The sequence below is a fragment of the Borostomias antarcticus genome (assembly GCF_949987555.1).
Source record: "Borostomias antarcticus genome assembly, chromosome: 12".
NCBI classification, from domain to species: domain Eukaryota; kingdom Metazoa; phylum Chordata; class Actinopteri; order Stomiiformes; family Stomiidae; genus Borostomias; species Borostomias antarcticus.
Genome location: NC_140245.1, coordinates 21556795 through 21574843, shown reverse-complemented (window position 1 = coordinate 21574843; position 18049 = coordinate 21556795). Strand labels below are relative to the sequence as shown.

The window sequence follows — 18049 nt, the reverse complement described above, 5'->3', positions numbered from 1 at the left end:
GTTCCACGACCAGGACGAAATCCGCATTGTTCCTCTTCGATCTGAGGTTCGACTATCGGCCGGACCCTCCTTTCCAGCACCTTGGAGTAAACTTTCCCTGGGAGGCTGAGTAATGTGATGCCTCTATAATTCGCACACACCCTCTGGTCCCCTTTTTTGAATATGGGGACCACCACCCCAGTCTGCCACTCCTTCGGCACTGACCCAGACTTCCACGCAATGTTACAGAGGCGTGTCAACCAAGACAGCCCCTCTACACCCAGCGCCTTCAGCATTTCTGGACGGATCTCATCAGTTCCTGGGGCTCTGCCACTGTGGAGTTGTTTGACTACCTCAGTGACCTCCTCCAAGGACATTGACGACCCCCCATCATCTTCCGGCTCTGCCTCGTTCGTAGAGGGTGGATTAGTCGGGTTCAGGAGTTCCTCAAAGTGCTCCTTCCAACGCTCAACAACCTCCTCAGTTGAGGTCAGCAGTGTCCCCTCCTTGCTGTATACAGCTTGGATGGTCCCCCGCTTTCCCTTCCTGAGGTGTCTGATGGTCTTCCAGAAACACTTTGGTGCCGACCGAAAGTCCTTCTCCATGGTTTCTCCGAACTCCTCCCACACCCGCTGCTTTGCCTTGGTCACGGCCGAAGCCGCAGCCCTCCGGGCCAGTCGATACCCTGCAACTGTTTCTGGGGTCTCCCGGGCTAACATATCCCGGAAGGCCTCCTTCTTCAGTCGGACGGCTTCCCTGACCACCGCTGTCCACCACGGTGTCCGAGGGTTACCGCCCCTTGAGGTACCTATGGCCCTCAGGCCACAGCTCCCAGCCGCAGCTTCAGCAATGGAGGCTTTGAACACCGACCACTCATGCTCGATGTCCCCAACCTCCACAGGGATGCCTGAGAAGCTCTGCCGGAGGTGGCAATTGAAATCTCTCCGGACAGGCTCTTCCTCCAGACGTTCCCAGTTCACCCTCACTACACGCTTGGGTTTTCCAGGTCTGTCCAGAAGTTTCCCCCGCCATCGAAACCAGCTCACCACCAGATGGTGATCAGTGGACAGCTCTGCCCCTCTCTTTACCCGAGTGTCCAAAACGCATGGCCTCAGATCAGATGATACGATAACGAAATCGATCATCGACCTTCGGCCTAAGGTGTTCTGATGCCAGGTGTACTTGTGGGCATCCTTGTGTTCGAACATGGTGTATGGGTATGAAATGCGCTATATAAATAAAGCTTTGATTGATTGATTGATTGATCAACCACCACACCTCCAGCCGGACCTTGAGATCATCTGACCAGGGTCTCCTGACAGTGCCTCAGACGCGGCTAAAGATGAACGGGGATCGGACTTTTGGGGCTGTGGCTCCTAGACTCTAGAACGCGCTCCCACAGGATCTGAGAGCTGCTGCATCTGTGGACAGTTTTAAAGAGCAGCTAAAGACGCACCTCTACAGACAAGCCTTCGAGTGCTCGGCCGTCTCTATCTGCCTCACTCTCTCCTTTAGCTTGCCTGTTTTCCCCGGGCACTGACCTCTTCCATGTCACTGTGTTCATGTGTACTCTCTTTCTTTCATGTATTCAGTGCACTTGTATGTATCTGATTGGACTCTGATGTTTTTAATGTTCCTACTGTAAAGCACTCTGTGCACTCGTGCTACAGTACGAAAGGTGTTATATTAATACAATTTTACTTACTTACTTACTTATTAGGAGTATATATGAGTTTGGAAATTCTACAGAAATGCTTAAATAATGCATTACACTTTAACTAAGCCCTTTTGATTTTAATGTACTAAATCTGCTGTAGATTTAGTCAACTAAAATCTTAATGCTATTTAGTCAACTAAAACTAGACTAAAACTAAAGCAATTCAGATTAGTAAAATATTACCAAAACTTAATAGCATTTTAGTCAAAAAAAACTATGACTAAAACCAAGTCAAAATGATTCGTCTAAATGAACAGAGTGTGAATCTGTCTAAATGAACAGTGTGTGAATCTGTCTAAATGAACAGTGTGTGAATCTGTCTAAATGAACAGTGTGTGAATCTGTCTAAATGAACAGTGTGTGGGAATATCACAAGTTGGGCTAGCTTCTACAAGCTAGCCCACCTAATGATCTGTCTAAATGAACAGTGTGTGAATCTGTCTAAATGAACAGTGTGTGAGTGTCTGTACCATAAATGAAGGGCTGGACCTTGATGATGGCCACGGCGGGGCTGGGATGAGGCCGGGCCTGGAGGGGGGCTGGCGGGAGGCTGGGGGGACCTGGTGGGGCCGCAGGGGGCCTGCTGGAGGCCAGGGGGGTAGGGGGCCTGCTGGAGGCCAGGGGGGTAGGGGGCCTGCTGGAGATACCGGTGGGGATGTGGGGGTCCAGGGGCGGGTCCTGATAGCGCCCCCGCCCCCTGCTGAGCTGGCTGCTGAGGGGGCTGATGTAGAAGCTGGTGGGCGTCTCCACCATCGGCAGCTCCTCCTCCGACTCCACCTCCACGTCTGCTGCTCCGCCCCTCGCTGCTAGCCCGGCCTCCAGACCCTGGAGACAAACAACTCTACTGTGATGTGTGTGTGTGTTAGTATAATGTGCGTGTGTGTGTGTGTGTGTACAACTGACCCTCTCCTGTGAGTCTGGTCCATCGACAGTAGGCAGGACTTTGGTGGACGTTGTCCTATCAGGCAAGGCCATGTCTCCTGAAGCAGCCAATCATCTCAGACCCCTGCAGACAGACCAGGGGTGAGTTCAATCTGAAACTGGTGTGTTTCCTCCAATGGTGTGAAATGGGCTTTTGAGGTAGGTTTCTCATGTTTGGTGGGTGTTTCAGAGGTGTTACCCAATCAGCAGACTGATATATAAACCCCGCCCTATCTTCTCAGCTGCCATACGTAGGTGCGACGCTTGTGTAACACGGTGTTCAACGCACGTTTCCGTTTCAATAAACGTTTTACAATGTTTCTGTCAGGGCTGGACTCACCCCAGTAAGAGGAACAGGTTGCGAGTTCCGCCTGCTTCAACGTCCTGCTGTCCGCCTGATTCACCGTCCTGCTGTCTGACTGTTTCACCGTCCTGCTGTCCGCCTGATTCACCGTCCTGCTGTCTGACTGTTTCACCGTCCTGCTGTCCGCCTGATTCACCGTCCTGCTGTCTGACTGTTTCAACGTCCTGCTGTCTGACTGTTTCACCGTCCTGCTGTCCGACTGTTTCAACGTCCTGCTGTCTGACTGTTTCACCGTCCTGCTGTCTGACTGTTTCACCGTCCTGCTGTCTGACTGATTCACTGGCTGACCGGATAACTGACTTGTGTATCTGTGGTCTCACCCCTCCCTCCCTCCCTCTCCCCCCAAGCAGCAGGCCACACCCCCTGAGCTGTCAGGTGAGAACAGGTGCGTCAGATCATATCCCTGCTGGAGCTTGGCTCTGGTTACATTGGAGATGTGTGTGTGTGTGTGTCTATGTGCGTTGGTGTGTATGTGTAGGCTACAGGGGTGGGGTGGGGGTTGTGAGGTCAGTGGGTCACCCAACTGCTAGCTGGTGACAACACCGCTTACCTCACCTGTGCGTTTGTCTGTCCTCTAGCTTTTAATTTCAGTGCCCATGTTGGCTGACAGGCTGGAGCAGCCACACAGCTGCCCACTGACACACTAACCACCCAGCTGCCCAAGCGTCTGAGGGTGCAGCGCAGTCATCTAGGGTTTCGCCGTGGAGCCTATTTTTCACGAGTGAGGCGTGCGCTTCTAGGCAAAGACAGGCAGTGAAAAGATCTGATGATGACATCATACCAGCAACATCATAACAGACACCTTTCACTATAGTTTCAATGTCTAGGTTATATCTGAATATGTCAGAGATGAAAAACAAAAACCTCTATTTAGGCCTCTAATTTTTCTTTCATGTCTGTGACATATAGGATATAATTATTTAGGCTATACATATATTGTATATATGACCACTGGTGGTCTGTGTCTGTACTGGTCTGTGTCTTCTACCAATTATTATTTTAAAGCTGGTTTTACATAATTGCTTTCAAATGTTATTCCTAAAATCCTTCAACTATTTGTACAGCTCGGTGTGCTGACAGCAGTTGCCATTTTGTATACATTTTATTAACTGGTTTGTTTTATTTCTATCATGTGAAGCACTTCATCAGTGTTTGCATCACTGTAAATGAAAGGGTTTTATTTGTAGGCAATGACCTCATCAGCTTTATTTCCCTGTATTAGATAGACTACAACAGTATTATATGTTAAATGTATCAATGAGAAAATAAAGATACTAACAAACCACATGGTACTCCAAACTGTTTTGGATATGTGACCCTGCTGTGGGGCTGTAAGCAGAGAGGTTCTGGGGTGATCACCAAAGCCTCCGTGTCTGTTGTTCACTCCTACTGCCACCAGAGGGCAGCATGTCTTCACTCTCCACAGACAGGCAACTCCACTACGTCGAGTTGTCTTCTCTCACATTCATAAACATCCCAGATACACATTCACCCACAGCGAGTGAAAACGGAGGTTTTGCCCGCCGTTCCGTTGACAGAGGTGTTGAAGATTCCCTGCTTGACAACACTGTCAGTCTGCTCTCTAACTGACCAGATCAGCCTTGAGGAATTCCTGCTGAGACGAGAGGATGGAATGAATCGGATGGGAGATTTACTAGCACCCTGACAGAGGTGATTGCTGAGAATATAGGTTTGCATTGCTAAGTGCTCATCTTAGAACCTAAAATAGCCTCGCTTTTTTGTGATAAGTTGTTTCTTTTGTGATATTCTGGTCTTTGCTGAGTGGTAGAAACACTCGGAAGGGGGCTGCGGCTTTCACTGCGTCTTGTTCCTCTTCTCCCTAAATATACCTCCTCTTCCTTTTCTACCCAACTCCTCCTCCCATCCTCTCTGTCACGACTGTACAGATTACCAGTGTGACTCAGCAGAGCTCAACATCTCTGATGAACACGTCAGACACCCACGCCCCCCCCCCCCCATACACACACACATGGCAGTTGACCAGATATATTCAGCAACAAAGGTAGTAGGCCTACACATTACACACCAACACCGGTTGTGTTAAAAGATGACCCAGCTGCTTCTCGCATCGCCCAGTCCTTCTGCGGTCATCTGTGTCAGCCTCGTGGTCCTGTCGTAGATACACGCGTCACGTTCATTCAATTTTTGCGCTCGTGATGTGTCGGTGGGTTTTTAGGTGTCCGTCACGAATGCCTGTTGAATAATGCTGCCTAGTCAGTAAGTGTGTGGGTCCGCGTCCTTCAGCTCGCTGGCTGCTGCTGTTGGAGCCGCCGTTATCGTCGCCGACAACACGACAACACCGTGGATCCGGGACTTGATTCTGGACCGCTGCTCGTTGTGCAGCACGATACACCGAACCTGCGCGTGGATTAACGGAGACGACCTCTACTCGATGCACGAGATGGAATGTCGAGTGTTGTCGATCCAGAGCCATGTCGTCAGGGGATATGTGGGAAACAAATCGGCGTCTTTCCCGTTACAGGTACAAATGTGCTCTATTCCGACAACAACGACTAGATAATAATCCGTGCATGTAACGGTAAGGTGATGGTCTACCGGGCGGATGTGTAGTTTATGCGACCCTAGTACAGAAAGGTCACATGTCGAAACTCTCGCCGCGCGCTGGCATGTTGATGTGAACGGAGATTGACGTGTTTTGCGGTGATGACAGCTCTACGACCGGGTGGCAGATACCGGGTAGCACCGTTACCGGTCATCTAGCAATAAGTCTGAATGTCACGTTCCTGTATTATGGGCAATACGAGGTCTGTATCTGCGTGAGGTGATGACATTCTCCCGCCCAATCAGAAACTTACTGGCGTGTGACATCCTCACCATCACCACCACTGTCATTATCATCATCATCATCATCAGACGTTACCTTTCTACACAGGGTCATGTGTGAGACCCGCGCACGAGACATGCAGATCAGTACTTCCTCAGACAACATTTTGTCGGTCATGTCCATGATGATGATGATGATGATGATGATGATGATAATGATCGTAGTGGTGGTGATGGGGCTGAGAGGGATCCTCAGGTAGTTAGGAGGGAGGCTATAGGGGCTATCTTTGCTCAGAGCAGCGCTGCATGACAGAGCTGACTGACGTCTGAGGAATATAATTGGTTGACTGGCTGACGTCACTGGAGAGGGACTGGACTGTTCTGTTCTATTTACACCAGCATGGTGGTTATACTGGTCTGGTCCAGGATAGTGGTTATACTGGTCTGGACCAGCACTATCCTGGTCTGATCTGGTCTGGTCCAGGATGGTGGTTTTACTGGTCTGGTCTGGTCCAGGATGGTGGTTATACTGGTCTGGTCCAGGATGGTGGTTATACTGGTCTGGTCTGGTCTGGTCTGGTCCAGGTTGGTGGTTATACTGGTCTGGTCTGGTCAAGGATGGTGGTTATACTGGTCTGGTCTGGTCAAGGATGGTGGTTATACTGGTCTGGTCCAGGATGGTGGTTATACTGGTCTGGTCCAGGATGGTGGTTATACTGGTCTGGTCCAGGATGGTGGTTATACTGGTCTGGTCTGGACCAGGATAGTGGTTGTACTGGTCTGGTCTGGACCAGGATGGTGGTTATACTGGTCTGGTCTGGTCCAGGTTGGTGGTTATACTGGTCTGGTCTGGTCAAGGATGGTGGTTATACTGGTTTGGTCCAGGATGGTGGTTATACTGGTCTGGTCCAGGATGGTGGTTATACTGGTCTGGTCCAGGTTGGTGGTTATACTGGTCTGGTCTGGTCAAGGATGGTGGTTATACTGGTCTGATCCAGGATGGTGGTTATACTGGTCTGGTCTGGTCTGGACCAGGATAGTGGTTATACTGGTCTGGTCCAGGATAGTGGTTATACTGGTCTGGTCTGGTCTGGTCCAGGATGGTGGTTATACTGGTCTGGTCCAGGATGGTGGTTATACTGGTCTGGTCCAGGTTGGTGGTTATACTGGTCTGGTCTAGGATAGTGGTTATACTGGTCTGGTCTGGACCAGGATAGTGGTTGTACTGGTCTGGACTGGACCAGGATAGTGGTTATACTGGTCTGGTCTGGACCAGGATAGTGTTCATGGTCTGGTTTGGCAGGTGCTAGCATTATACTGTTTGTTGTTCAAACCTTCACTAGAAGCATGGTGTTGCCTCTGTGTATGAAATGCGCTATACTGTATAAATGAAGTTTCATTTAATTGAGATAAATAACTAACTTTATATCTGTCTGTCTGTCTTTCTGGTTGTCTGTCTGTCTGTCTGTCTGTCTGTCTGTGTCTGTCTGTCTGTCTGTCTGTCTGTCTGCCTGTCTGCCTGTCTATCTGTTCTCAGGTGCTGGGATTTGAGGTAGATTCTATAAATTCAGTGCAGTTCTCCAATCACACAGGTAGGTGCTTCCTGGCTACTGGGTTGGGGGTGGGGGTGGGTGCTTCATGGATACTTGGGGGGGGGGGGGGGGGGGGGTTGGGTGGGTGATGATCTTGTACTGCAGGACTCTCTGCTCCCCTCAGATCCTCTCAGAGACTCACAGCGTTGTGTGTGTGTGTGTGTGTTTGAGCAGCTGAGACAGCTGCAAGTCAGAGAATTGCGACAGCAGCAAATGATGACGACAGCCCTTATCACAAAGATTCCCCTCCTCCCAGGGCTCTCTAACACACACACACACACACACACACACACACACACACACACGCACACAGAGGAGAGCAGCGGCGACTGTTCTTCGCTCTCAGCCCTCAGGCTTTCTTCTGGCCTGTTGCTAGGCAACCGGCAGCACACCACGTGACCTGGTGACTCACCTGGAGTGTGACATCATCATGGGTCCTGCGGCATGGGGTCTGTCAGAGCCAAGCTCCGCCCCCACACCCCGAGAGAGAGAGAGAGAGAGAGAGAGAGAGAGAGAGAGAGAGAGAGAGAGAGAGAGAGAGAGAGAGAGAGAGAGAGAGAGAGAGAGAGAGAGAGAGAGAGAGAGAGAGAGAGAGAGAGAGAGAGAGAGAGAGAGAGAGAGAGAGAGAGAGAGAGAGAGAGAGAGAGAGGGACTGAGAGAGGGAGTGAGAGAGAGAGATAGTGGTAGAGAGAGAGGTAGAGAGAGAGTGAGAGAGAGATCATCATTGAGAGAGGATTTTCCAGGATAACTATACTCCAGGACCAGTGAACCCTGTCCCCTAGGTGACTTAGCCCGTCTCCTAGGTGAGGGACCCTTATCTACTTGGTGACTGACAGCTGACCTTGTCTCCTAGGTTACTCCCACTGGAAGGGTCAGGTGCTGACAGCTGATGAGCTGCATGTTCTTTACGAGGGAATCAAACTCAACAACGTCCACCACTACGACTATGTCCTCACAGGTGACACGCACGCACACACACACACACACACACACACACACACACACACACACATACACACTCACACACACACACACACACACACACACACACACACACACACACACACACACACACACACACACACACAGACATGCACACACGTTTACTTACAGGACTTGCTTGCTTATGGCAGTCCATCTGTGTCAATAATGACATTTCGCCTGTGCAGAGCCATGTGACTGTGCAGGCCAATGCGTGACCCGCAGGTCTGGCTACATGAGGGGCAGGGTATACAGGTCTGGCTTCATGAGGGGCAGGGTATACAGGTCTGGCTACATGAGGGGCAGGGTATACAGGTCTGGCTACATGAGGGGCAGGTTATACAGGTCTGGCTACATGAGGGGCAGGTTATACAGGTCTGGCTACATGAGGGGCAGGGTATACAGGTCTGGCTACATGAGGGGCAGGGTATACGGCACAGGGAGGGGGGCCCTGCAGCGCTGGTGCCTCTGTGCACGTCGCTGTGTTCTCCTCTCTGTGTCCTGCTCCTCTGCTTCTCCTCTCCTCTGCTCCTCTGCTCCTCCCTCTGCTCCTCTGCTCCTCCCCGCTCCTCTGCTCCTCCTCTCCTCCTTTCCTCTGCTCCTCCCCGCTCCTCTGCTCCTCTGCTCCTCTGCTCCTCCTCTCCTCTGCTCCTCCCCGCTCCTCTGCTCCTCGGCTCCTCTGCTACTGGAGGTGAGTGATTCCCTGGTGGCAGGTGGAGCTCCAGGTGAGGTGATAAGCAGCCAGGGACTCTAGTGCTGTAGGTGATGTTGCACTTCTTCAGGAGCTGTTGCGGTGATCCCTGAAGCGCCTTTTCTGCCCCCCAGCAGACCTGTGACCATCCAGCAGCTTCCCATAGAGGCTCATCCTAACCCTAACCCTCTAGGGAGGCGGTGGGCAGGCCTGTGGATCACACACCTGACCTAGCGCAGATGTTTTTGCGCCAGGAGCACTGCAAAGCTGAGTGTGTGGGTCCGATCATAGATTTCCACATAGGGCACCCTGTCTTCCCAGGACACACCCAGGATCCTTTGCAGGCAGCGGATGTGGAAGGCCTCTTTGGTTCATATGTGTCTCCAGGTTCAGGGTCCAGGTTTCCGAACCATACCGCAGTGTGGAAAGGCAAACTGCCTTGCTTTGGTGGAGATGGTTAGGTACCTGTTCTGGAAGACCCTGCCAAAGGCAGCAGAGGCCAGGCCAATGCCAACCTGGGTGTCGTTATGAATGTAGCAGGAGGGGAACAGAATGCTACCAAGGTAGGTGAAGTGAGGGACGATGGCAAGGGGATGACCATCAAGGGTGAAGGTGGGCGCATGTGGTTTGGAGATGGACTCTTGCACGACTATCTGCGTTTTATTGATATTGATCTGGAGACCAATGGCGCTGTATATGGAAGTGAGTTCTGAGTGGGTGAGGAGAGCACAGTCATCTGCATACTGTAGCTCCAGGATGTGTTGGGTTGTGGTTTTGGTGTTGGCTTGAAGGTGCTGGATATTAAAGAGGTTACCATCCAGTCTGTACTGTATCTGTACCCCATGGGTGGGATTCAGGAGTTTGTGAGAGAGAAGGGTGACATGTTAAATGTTAAAAAATAGTTGGGGCTAGAACACACCCTTGCTTGACCCCCACATCCACATTGAAGAATAGGGCTTGTTGGCCACCAACACTCACACAGGCTTGCATCCCATCATGCTGTAAGATGTTCCTGCACTTTGATAGGACCCCCAGCTTCCCCAGTACTTCATAGTAGTTCCTGGCTTACTGTGTCGAAGGCCTTCAATCAATGAAACGGATCAATGAAAGCTAGGTACAGGTCTTTGCAGTGTTCTCTGCATTTTTCCTGTACCTGTCTACCAACAAAGATCATGTCCAGAGTACTTTGCTCAAGCCTAAAGCCACACTGGGATTCGGGCAGGATGTTTTCGCTTACACAGGATGCTAGGTGGAGTAGCATGATCCATGCTTGCACCTTCCCGGCTACTGTTACTGCAGTCTACTTTATTACCTTTGCGCTTAAAAATTGTAATGATGTTGGCATCCTTCCAATCTTGTGGGATGACTTCAGATGAGCATATGGTAGTGATCAGCTGGTGTAGTCTGCAGGTAAGGCGGTATCTGCCATGCTTCAGTATTTCTGCTGGGATTCCATCAAGGCCTGAGCTCTTGTTCTTGAGACCAACAGTGGCTTTACATACTTCTGAGAAGCGGGGGAGGTGGGAGTCCAGATGGTTGACAAGGGCAGTACGTAGGGTGCTCCAGGGATGGGATCAGCGGGTGTTTCAGGGATCCTAGACAGCTGGACTGCAATCTGTTCCCTGAGCTGGTTGACTGAATGCATGGACTTCAGTGCATCACTGTTGAGCTTCCTGCAGGATGGTGTTTTCCTCAGTGGAGGATGGACTCCCAGGTTGAGTTTGGCTCTGATCAAGTGATGGTCTGTCCAACATTTGGTTCCACATATGGCTCTGGTGACTCACACCTCTTTCCTGTCAGCTTGGCGGGCAATGATGTAATCCATGAGATGCCAGTGTTTAGAGCCAGGAGGTCTTGAATTTGTTCTTAAGTTGGAACAATGTGTTTATGATGACCAGTCGATGCTCAGAGCAAAGAGTGAGGAGGTGGAGACTATTCTCGGTAAGCTTGCCAACACCGCGCTGTCAGAGTACATCCTTCCATAAGCCACTGTCAGAGCCCACTCTTGCGTTAAAATCCTCTAGGAGAATGAATTTGTTGGTGGATGTTGTTTTATTTATGCCAGAGTGCAGGGAGACATAGAAGACTTTCTTGCACTCAGGGTCAGCATCCAGTGTTGGGGCGTATGCACTGATGAGGGTGGTATGGTGGTGGTTTGTGAGGAGAATCCGCCAGGTCATCAGTCTTTCACTGATGCCAACTGGGGATTCTGGGATCTTCTGAAGTAGGCTTGACCAGACAGCAAAACCTACAAAATGGAGGAGAGGGGAGCCTTGAGGAAGGCCCTTCCAGAAAATGGTGTAGCCTTCTCCTGTCTCTGTTACAGAGTCCTCGACATGGAAGAGGGGTTCGCTGAAGGCCGCAATATTTATTCAATGCATAGGAATCCTTTGATTTGGAGCACACATGGGCAGTCACTCCAAGGAAGGAGCACAGCCTGTCTTCTGTCTTCTAGAGATTGGTGTGTACTTGCTGTCCATAACTAAGAAAGTGTTTAAAATGACCATTTTCTACAAGTAACAGAGGCAGACAACACCCTATCAGATCTTGGATGATTGCTTCACTGATGGCTTCTTACCTTCTTGGAGAATGTAGGCTGTAGACTTGTACTTTCTGGACAAAGGATGTTATAGTTGGTTCTGTGACATCTGTCAGTTGTTGTTCTGCCTTATATTCCAGGAACCAAAAATTCAGGAAGGAATCTGTAAGATATCTGGTCATATGTACATCAGTCACATCAAAAGAGTAATCTTAAAAATAATGGTTTAAGATTTACAAAAAGCAAAACTATCAAAACGTAATATGTGTGTGTAAAATCTGTGTAACGTATTGGAACACAAATATGTGGAATGACTGAGTAAGCCAGAGAGAGGAGCTCATGACACTCAACACACAAGTGACGAGGTAAAGTTATCTGATCTGCAACTGGGTATTCAAACTCAAAATGCTCTTAAAGTAACATGCCATGTGCGTATGGCCAAGCAAAGCATATTATTTGTTGTGTACTTTATTGCAGCTGACCCTAAACGTTGATGTAGCCTATCATAACATGTAAGCTAGAATTATGTGGCCTGTCTCGTCATTGTTCAACACAAGAAAAAACGTAACTTTGGAAGAACAATTTGTCACCCTGGCCCCGAATCACAAATTAACACTGCATTAATATTAGCTGCTGGGTAAGTGGGCTAAGCTAGCTAACTTAGCATGCTAAGTTGCACCTAATAGAAGGTAAACAACTGAAACTAACAACTGAAACTAACCTAACATCAGCCTGAAACATAAGAGTATAACATAGGTAACTTTAGCTATATATGTAGCTATAGCTAATTTCTTTGGGTGAGGGAAGAAGAGACGTCTGAAGAGTTTGGTACAGAAGGAGCTTAGCTAACGTAACGTAACGTTAGCTAGCTTTGATAGCGTGCAAGTTTAGTTTTCTTTATGCTTCCTTTCTAAATGACAATACAAGTTGGACGTGGTCCCAGCAGGCTCTGTAAGTGTAGCATCACTGTATTTACACACTGCTGTATACTTTTAGCCACATTTTATGATGGATGAATTTGCCGACATTCTTAGAAGTAGAAAACACCACCTGTTTCTCTGTCATTTTATTAGACTGTGTGCGGTAGGTGGATTGATGACACAACCATTACATTTTTTGAAATTAGTGACAGGTCGTTGGTTGCATTTGAAGCAGGGAGTTTTACATCCAATCACAGTAATGATGTTAACAAATAAATTGCACAGGCATTCCCACAGTTGTGGTTAGGGTTAGGGTTAGGGTTAGGGTTGACCGGTCTTGAGATAATTCCCCAAGTCCGTGACCGAGACAAGACCGAGTAAAAATGCGGTCGATTCCGAGACCTTCAAAAAGTGGGTTAGGTCTAATACACACCACACCACACGCACACAATGCACACCACACACACACATACATACGCATACACACACACACACGCACACACACACAATACACACCACACACACACACATACACAGACACACAGTACACACCACACAACACAGACACACACACATACTAACACACATATACCAGTGCATATACACGCACACACACACACACACACACACACACACATAGACAGACACAATACACACCACACAACACAGACACACACACACACACACACACACACACATATACCAGTGACAGAGGCGTTGTGTCCTGCAGGCTACACCAGAGACACGTCCTTCCTGGAGAAGGTTGTGGACATCATCCAGGAGCTGAAGAGGGCCAACCCCAACCTCGTTTACGGTCTGTAACCCCCGCCAGTGTGTGTGTGTGTGTGTGTGTGTGTGTGTGTGTGTGTGTGTGTGTGTGTGTGTGCGCGTGTGTGTGTGTAGCGTAGCTGTGTGTGTGTGTGTGTGTGTGTGTGTAGCTGTGTGTGTGTGTGTGTGTGTAGCTGTGTGTGTTTGTGTGTGTGTGTAGCTGTGTGTGTGTGTAGCTGTGTGTGTGTTTGTGTGTGTTTGTGTGTGTGTGTGCCTGAGATGTAGAAACTGAGTGTTTTCTGGTATGCTGTTGCAGTGTGTGATCCGGTGCTGGGAGACCACGGCTCCATGGTGAGTTCTGTCCGTGTGCATGCCATGCGTGTGTGTGCGTGCGTGCGTGCGCGCGCGTGGGTGTGTGAGAGAGAGAGAGAGTTTGTGTGCGTTTGTGTGTCTATGACTGACGTATGTGTGTGTGTGTGTGTGTCTGACTGACGCTGGTGTGTGTCATGTGTCTACAGTATGTGTCTATGATTGATACTGTGTGTGTGTGTGTGTGTCTGTGTATATGACTGATATTGTGTGTGTGCGTGTATGTGTGTGCGTGCGCGTGTGTAGTATGTTCCCCAGAACCTCCATCCAGTCTACAAGAACAAGGTGGTTCCTGTTGCTGACATCATCACACCCAACCAGTTTGAAGCAGAGTGAGTACAGGAAAAAAAGTTTTGCTGTAGTAATACTTAGTAAGCTAGTTTTACTAGTATAGTTTTACAGTTGTACTATAGTTATACTGACATAATAAAGAAAATATGTAGTAGTGATAGTGTAGTTCTAATGGTCCTCCTGCTCTGCTGTCTGTCTCTCAGTTCTACTGCTCCCTCTGCTGGACACACAGAGTACTACACATAATGAAACTGATGTTTTAACAGTCAAGTGTGTGTGTGTGTGTGCGTGCGTGCGTGCGCATCTGTGTGTGTCCTAGATTGTTGACAGGGAAGAACATCAGCTCAGAGAAGGACGCTGTGGAGGTGAGTGTGTGTGTTTCACCAACAGGGGGCAATGAAGACCTGGCCTGGTCAGTACAAACATGCCAGGGTGTGTGAGAACTGTTCAGGGATGTGTGTGTGTGTGTTCCAGGTAATGGACCTGCTTCATAAGATGGGTCCAGACACGGTGGTGATCACCAGCTCAGACCTTCCCTCCCGCCTCGGAGACCGCTTCCTTGTGTCACTGGGTAGCCAGAGGACTGGTGAGATCTGATTCTGACTCTCTCTGACTCTCTCTCTCTCTCTCTGAGTCCCTCTGTCTCTCTCTCTCTCTCTGATTCTGACTCTCTCTCTCTCTCTCTCTCTCTGAGTCCTTCTGTCTCTCGCTCTCTCTCTCTCTCTCTGAGTCCCTCTGTCTCTCTCTGATTCTGACTCTCTCTCTCTCTCTCTCTCTCTCTCTCTCTCTGAGTCCTTCTGTCTCTCGCTCTCTCTCTCTCTCTCTCTGAGTCCCTCTGTCTCTCTCTCTCTCTCTGATTCTGACTCTCTCTCTCTCTCTCTCTCTCTGAGTCCTTCTGTCTCTCGCTCTCTCTCTCTCTGAGTCCCTCTGTCTCTCTCTCTCTCTGATTCTGACTCTCTCTCTCTCTCTCTGAGTCCTTCTGTCTCTCGCTCTCTCTCTCTCTCTCTGAGTCCCTCTGTCTCTCTCTCTCTCTCTCTGATTCTGACTCTCTCTCTCTCTCTCTCTCTCTCTCTCTCTCTGAGTCCTTCTCTCTCTCTCTCTCTCTCTCTCTCTGAGTCCTTCTGTCTCTCTCTCTCTCTCTCTCTCTCTCTCTCTCTCTCTGAGTCCTTCTGTCTCTCTCTCTCTCTCTCTGACTCTGACTATCTCTCTCTCTCTCTGACTCTCTTTCTCTCTTTCGGACTCTGACTGTCTCTCTCTCAGACTCTCTCTAACTCTCTGTCTCAGACTCTCTCTGACTCTAACTCTCTGACTCTTTCTCTGACTCTCTCTGTCTCAGACTCTCTCTAACTCTCTCTGACTCTGTCTCTGACTCTCTCTGACTTTCTCTGCCTCCCTGTCTCTGACTCTCTAACTCTGTCTTAGACTCTCTCTGACTCTCTAACTCTCTCAGACTGTCTGACTGACTCTCTTTCTCTGACTCTCTCTGACTCTGTCTCTGACTCTCTTTCTCTGACTCTCTCTGACTCTGTCTCTGACTCTCTAACTCTGTCTTAGACTCTCTCTGACTCTCTCTGACTCTCTTTCTCTCTCTGAATGTGGTGATGCTGGTGTGTGTTGCAGAGCTGATGTTGTGATGCTGGTGTGTGTTGCAGAGCTGATGTTGTGATGCTGGTGTGTGTTGCAGAGCTGATGTTGTGATGCTGGTGTGTGTTGCAGAGCTGATGTTATGATGCTGGTGTGTGTTGCAGAGCTGATGTTGTGATGCTGGTGTGTGTTGCAGAGCTGATGTTGTGATGCTGGTGTGTGTTGCAGAGCTGATGTTGTGATGCTGGTGTGTGTTGCAGAGCTGATGTGATGCTGGTGTGTGTTGCAGAGCTGATGTGATGCTGGTGTGTGTTGCAGAGCTGATGTGATGCTGGTGTGTGTTGCAGAGCTGATGTTGTGATGCTGGTGTGTGTTGCAGAGCTGATGTTGTGATGCTGGTGTGTGTTGCAGAGCTGATGTGATGCTGGTGTGTGTTGCAGAGCTGATGTTGTGATGCTGGTGTGTGTTGCAGAGCTGATGTGATGCTGGTGTGTGTTGCAGAGCTGATGTTGTGATGCTGGTGTGTGTTGCAGAGCTGATGTGATGCTGGTGTGTGTTGCAGAGCTGATGTGATGCTGGTGTGTGTTGCAGAGCTGATGTTGTGATGCTGGTGTGTGTTGCAGAGCTGATGTGATGCTGGTGTGTGTTGCAGAGCTGATGTTGTGATGCTGGTGTGTGTTGCAGAGCTGATGTGATGCTGGTGTGTGTTGCAGAGCTGATGTTGTGATGCTGGTGTGTGTTGCAGAGCTGATGTGATGCTGGTGTGTGATGCAGAGCTGATGTTGTGATGCTGGTGTGTGTTGCAGAGCTGATGTTGTGATGCTGGTGTGTGTTGCAGAGCTGATGTGATGCTGGTGTGTGTTGCAGAGCTGATGTTGTGATGCTGGTGTGTGTTGCAGAGCTGATGATGTGATGCTGGTGTGTGTTGCAGAGCTGATGTTGTGATGCTGGTGTGTGTTGCAGAGCTGATGTTGTGATGCTGGTGTGTGTTGCAGAGCTGATGTTGTGATGCTGGTGTGTGTTGCAGAGCTGATGTGATGCTGGTGTGTGTTGCAGAGCTGATGTGATGCTGGTGTGTGTTGCAGAGCTGATGTGATGCTGGTGTGTGTTGCAGAGCTGATGTTGTGATGCTGGTGTGTGTTGTAGTTCTGCCGGATGGGACCAGGTCCACCCAGCGTGTCAGGATGGAGGTTCCTAAGGTCGATGCTGTGTTTGTGGGAACAGGGGATCTGTTTGCTGCCATGCTGCTGGCCTGGACACATCACTACCCCAATGACCTCAAGGTCTGGACACACACACACACACACACACACACACACACACACACACACACACTTCTCACAGACATCACAAACGAGAGTTGATTTGAAATGTATGTCTCTCCCTTTGTCCTTCCTCCCTCTCTCTTGCTCTTCTGTCTCTCTCTATCCTCTCTTTCTCTCTCTCCCTCTCCTCTCTTTCTCTCTCTCCTCTTTCTCTCCAGACTGCGTGTGAGAAGACGTTCTCTGTCATGCATCATGTGATCCAGAGGACCATCTCTTATGCTCATGGTGAGACACCACACCCCCACGTACTGTATGACAGCGTTCAGCTGTATCTGCATGACATTTCTGGTTCTGAGGTTCTGAGGTTCTGATGTTCTGATGTTCTAATGTTCTGAGGTTCTGATGTTCTAATGTTCTGAGGTTCTGGTGTTCTAATGTTCTTAAGTTCTGGTGTTCTAATGTTCTGAGGTTCTGGTGTTCTGAGGTTCTGGTGTTCTGAGATTCTAATGTTCTGATGTTCTAGTGACGTTATGATGTTCTGACGCTCTAATGTTCTGAGGTTCTGGTGTTCTGTGCAGACCTGGCGGGCCCCGGCCGGCGTCCCAGCCCCCCCCAGCTGGAGCTCAGGATGGTGCAGAGCAAGGCAGACATCGAGGATCCCGCCATCGTCCTGGAGGCTACCGTGCTATAGAGGCCCCTCCCCTTACCCAAGGCCCTCCCCCAGCCCAAGCCCCGACCCAAGCCCCTACCCTGACCCAAGCCCCTCCCCCACCTCAAAGTCCCTCCCGGAGCCCAAAACACCTCCCCCACCCCAAGCCCCTACCCCAGTCCAAAACCCCTCCCCCTGATCCAAGCCCCTCCCCTGACCCAAGCTCCTCTCCTAACCCAAGCCCCTCCCCCAGCCTAAAGTCCCTCCCCCGGACCAAAACACCTCCCCCACCCCAAGGCCCTCCCCCAGCCCAAAACACCTCCCCCTGACCCAAGCCCCTCCCCTAGCCCTTCCCCTGACCCAAGCCCCTCCCCTAGCCCTTCCCCTGACCCAAGCCCCTCCCCTGGGTCCTCCCCAGCACCACAACCGCACAATGTATAGATGTTGTCATCTGACCTGTAACGTGACATTGCCTTAGAATCTAACAGCACAACATGCCATAGGAGGAGGAAGAGGAGGAGGAGGAGGAGAAGAAGAAGACAGCAAGGACTCTTTTTAGTTCTGTCTCTCCCATTCCCTCTGTTCATGAGCTAAACCCTCTGGTTGGTCCTGCA

The 18049-nt window shown here is 49.9% G+C and overlaps 1 protein-coding gene across 1 annotated transcript; it reads left to right on the top strand.

The window, feature by feature from the left end:
• The first annotated feature begins 5360 nt into the window (after positions 1-5360).
• Positions 5361-17495, top strand: pdxkb (pyridoxal (pyridoxine, vitamin B6) kinase b). The gene is made up of 11 exons (XM_084447331.1): positions 5361-5484; positions 7324-7378; positions 8232-8336; positions 13240-13323; positions 13594-13628; positions 13893-13978; positions 14257-14302; positions 14412-14523; positions 16668-16804; positions 17005-17071; positions 17365-17495. The coding sequence occupies exons 1-11, from the start codon at positions 5395-5397 to the stop codon at positions 17475-17477; spliced, it is 930 nt and encodes a 309-aa protein (XP_084303457.1). The 5' UTR covers positions 5361-5394; the 3' UTR covers positions 17478-17495.
• Positions 17496-18049: the final 554 nt, after the last annotated feature.

What these genes read in the sequence shown, in the direction of transcription:
- pdxkb (XM_084447331.1), top strand. Translation starts at nt 5,395, where the DNA reads ATGCACGAGATGGAATGTCGAGTGTTGTCGATCCAGAGCCATGTCGTC. An exon ending in ACTGGGTAGCCAGAGGACTG is followed by an intron (nt 14,524 to 16,667) that starts GTGAGATCTGAT and finishes TGTGTGTTGTAG; the next exon opens with TTCTGCCGGATGGGACCAGG. An exon ending in GACCATCTCTTATGCTCATG is followed by an intron (nt 17,072 to 17,364) that starts GTGAGACACCAC and finishes TGTTCTGTGCAG; the next exon opens with ACCTGGCGGGCCCCGGCCGG.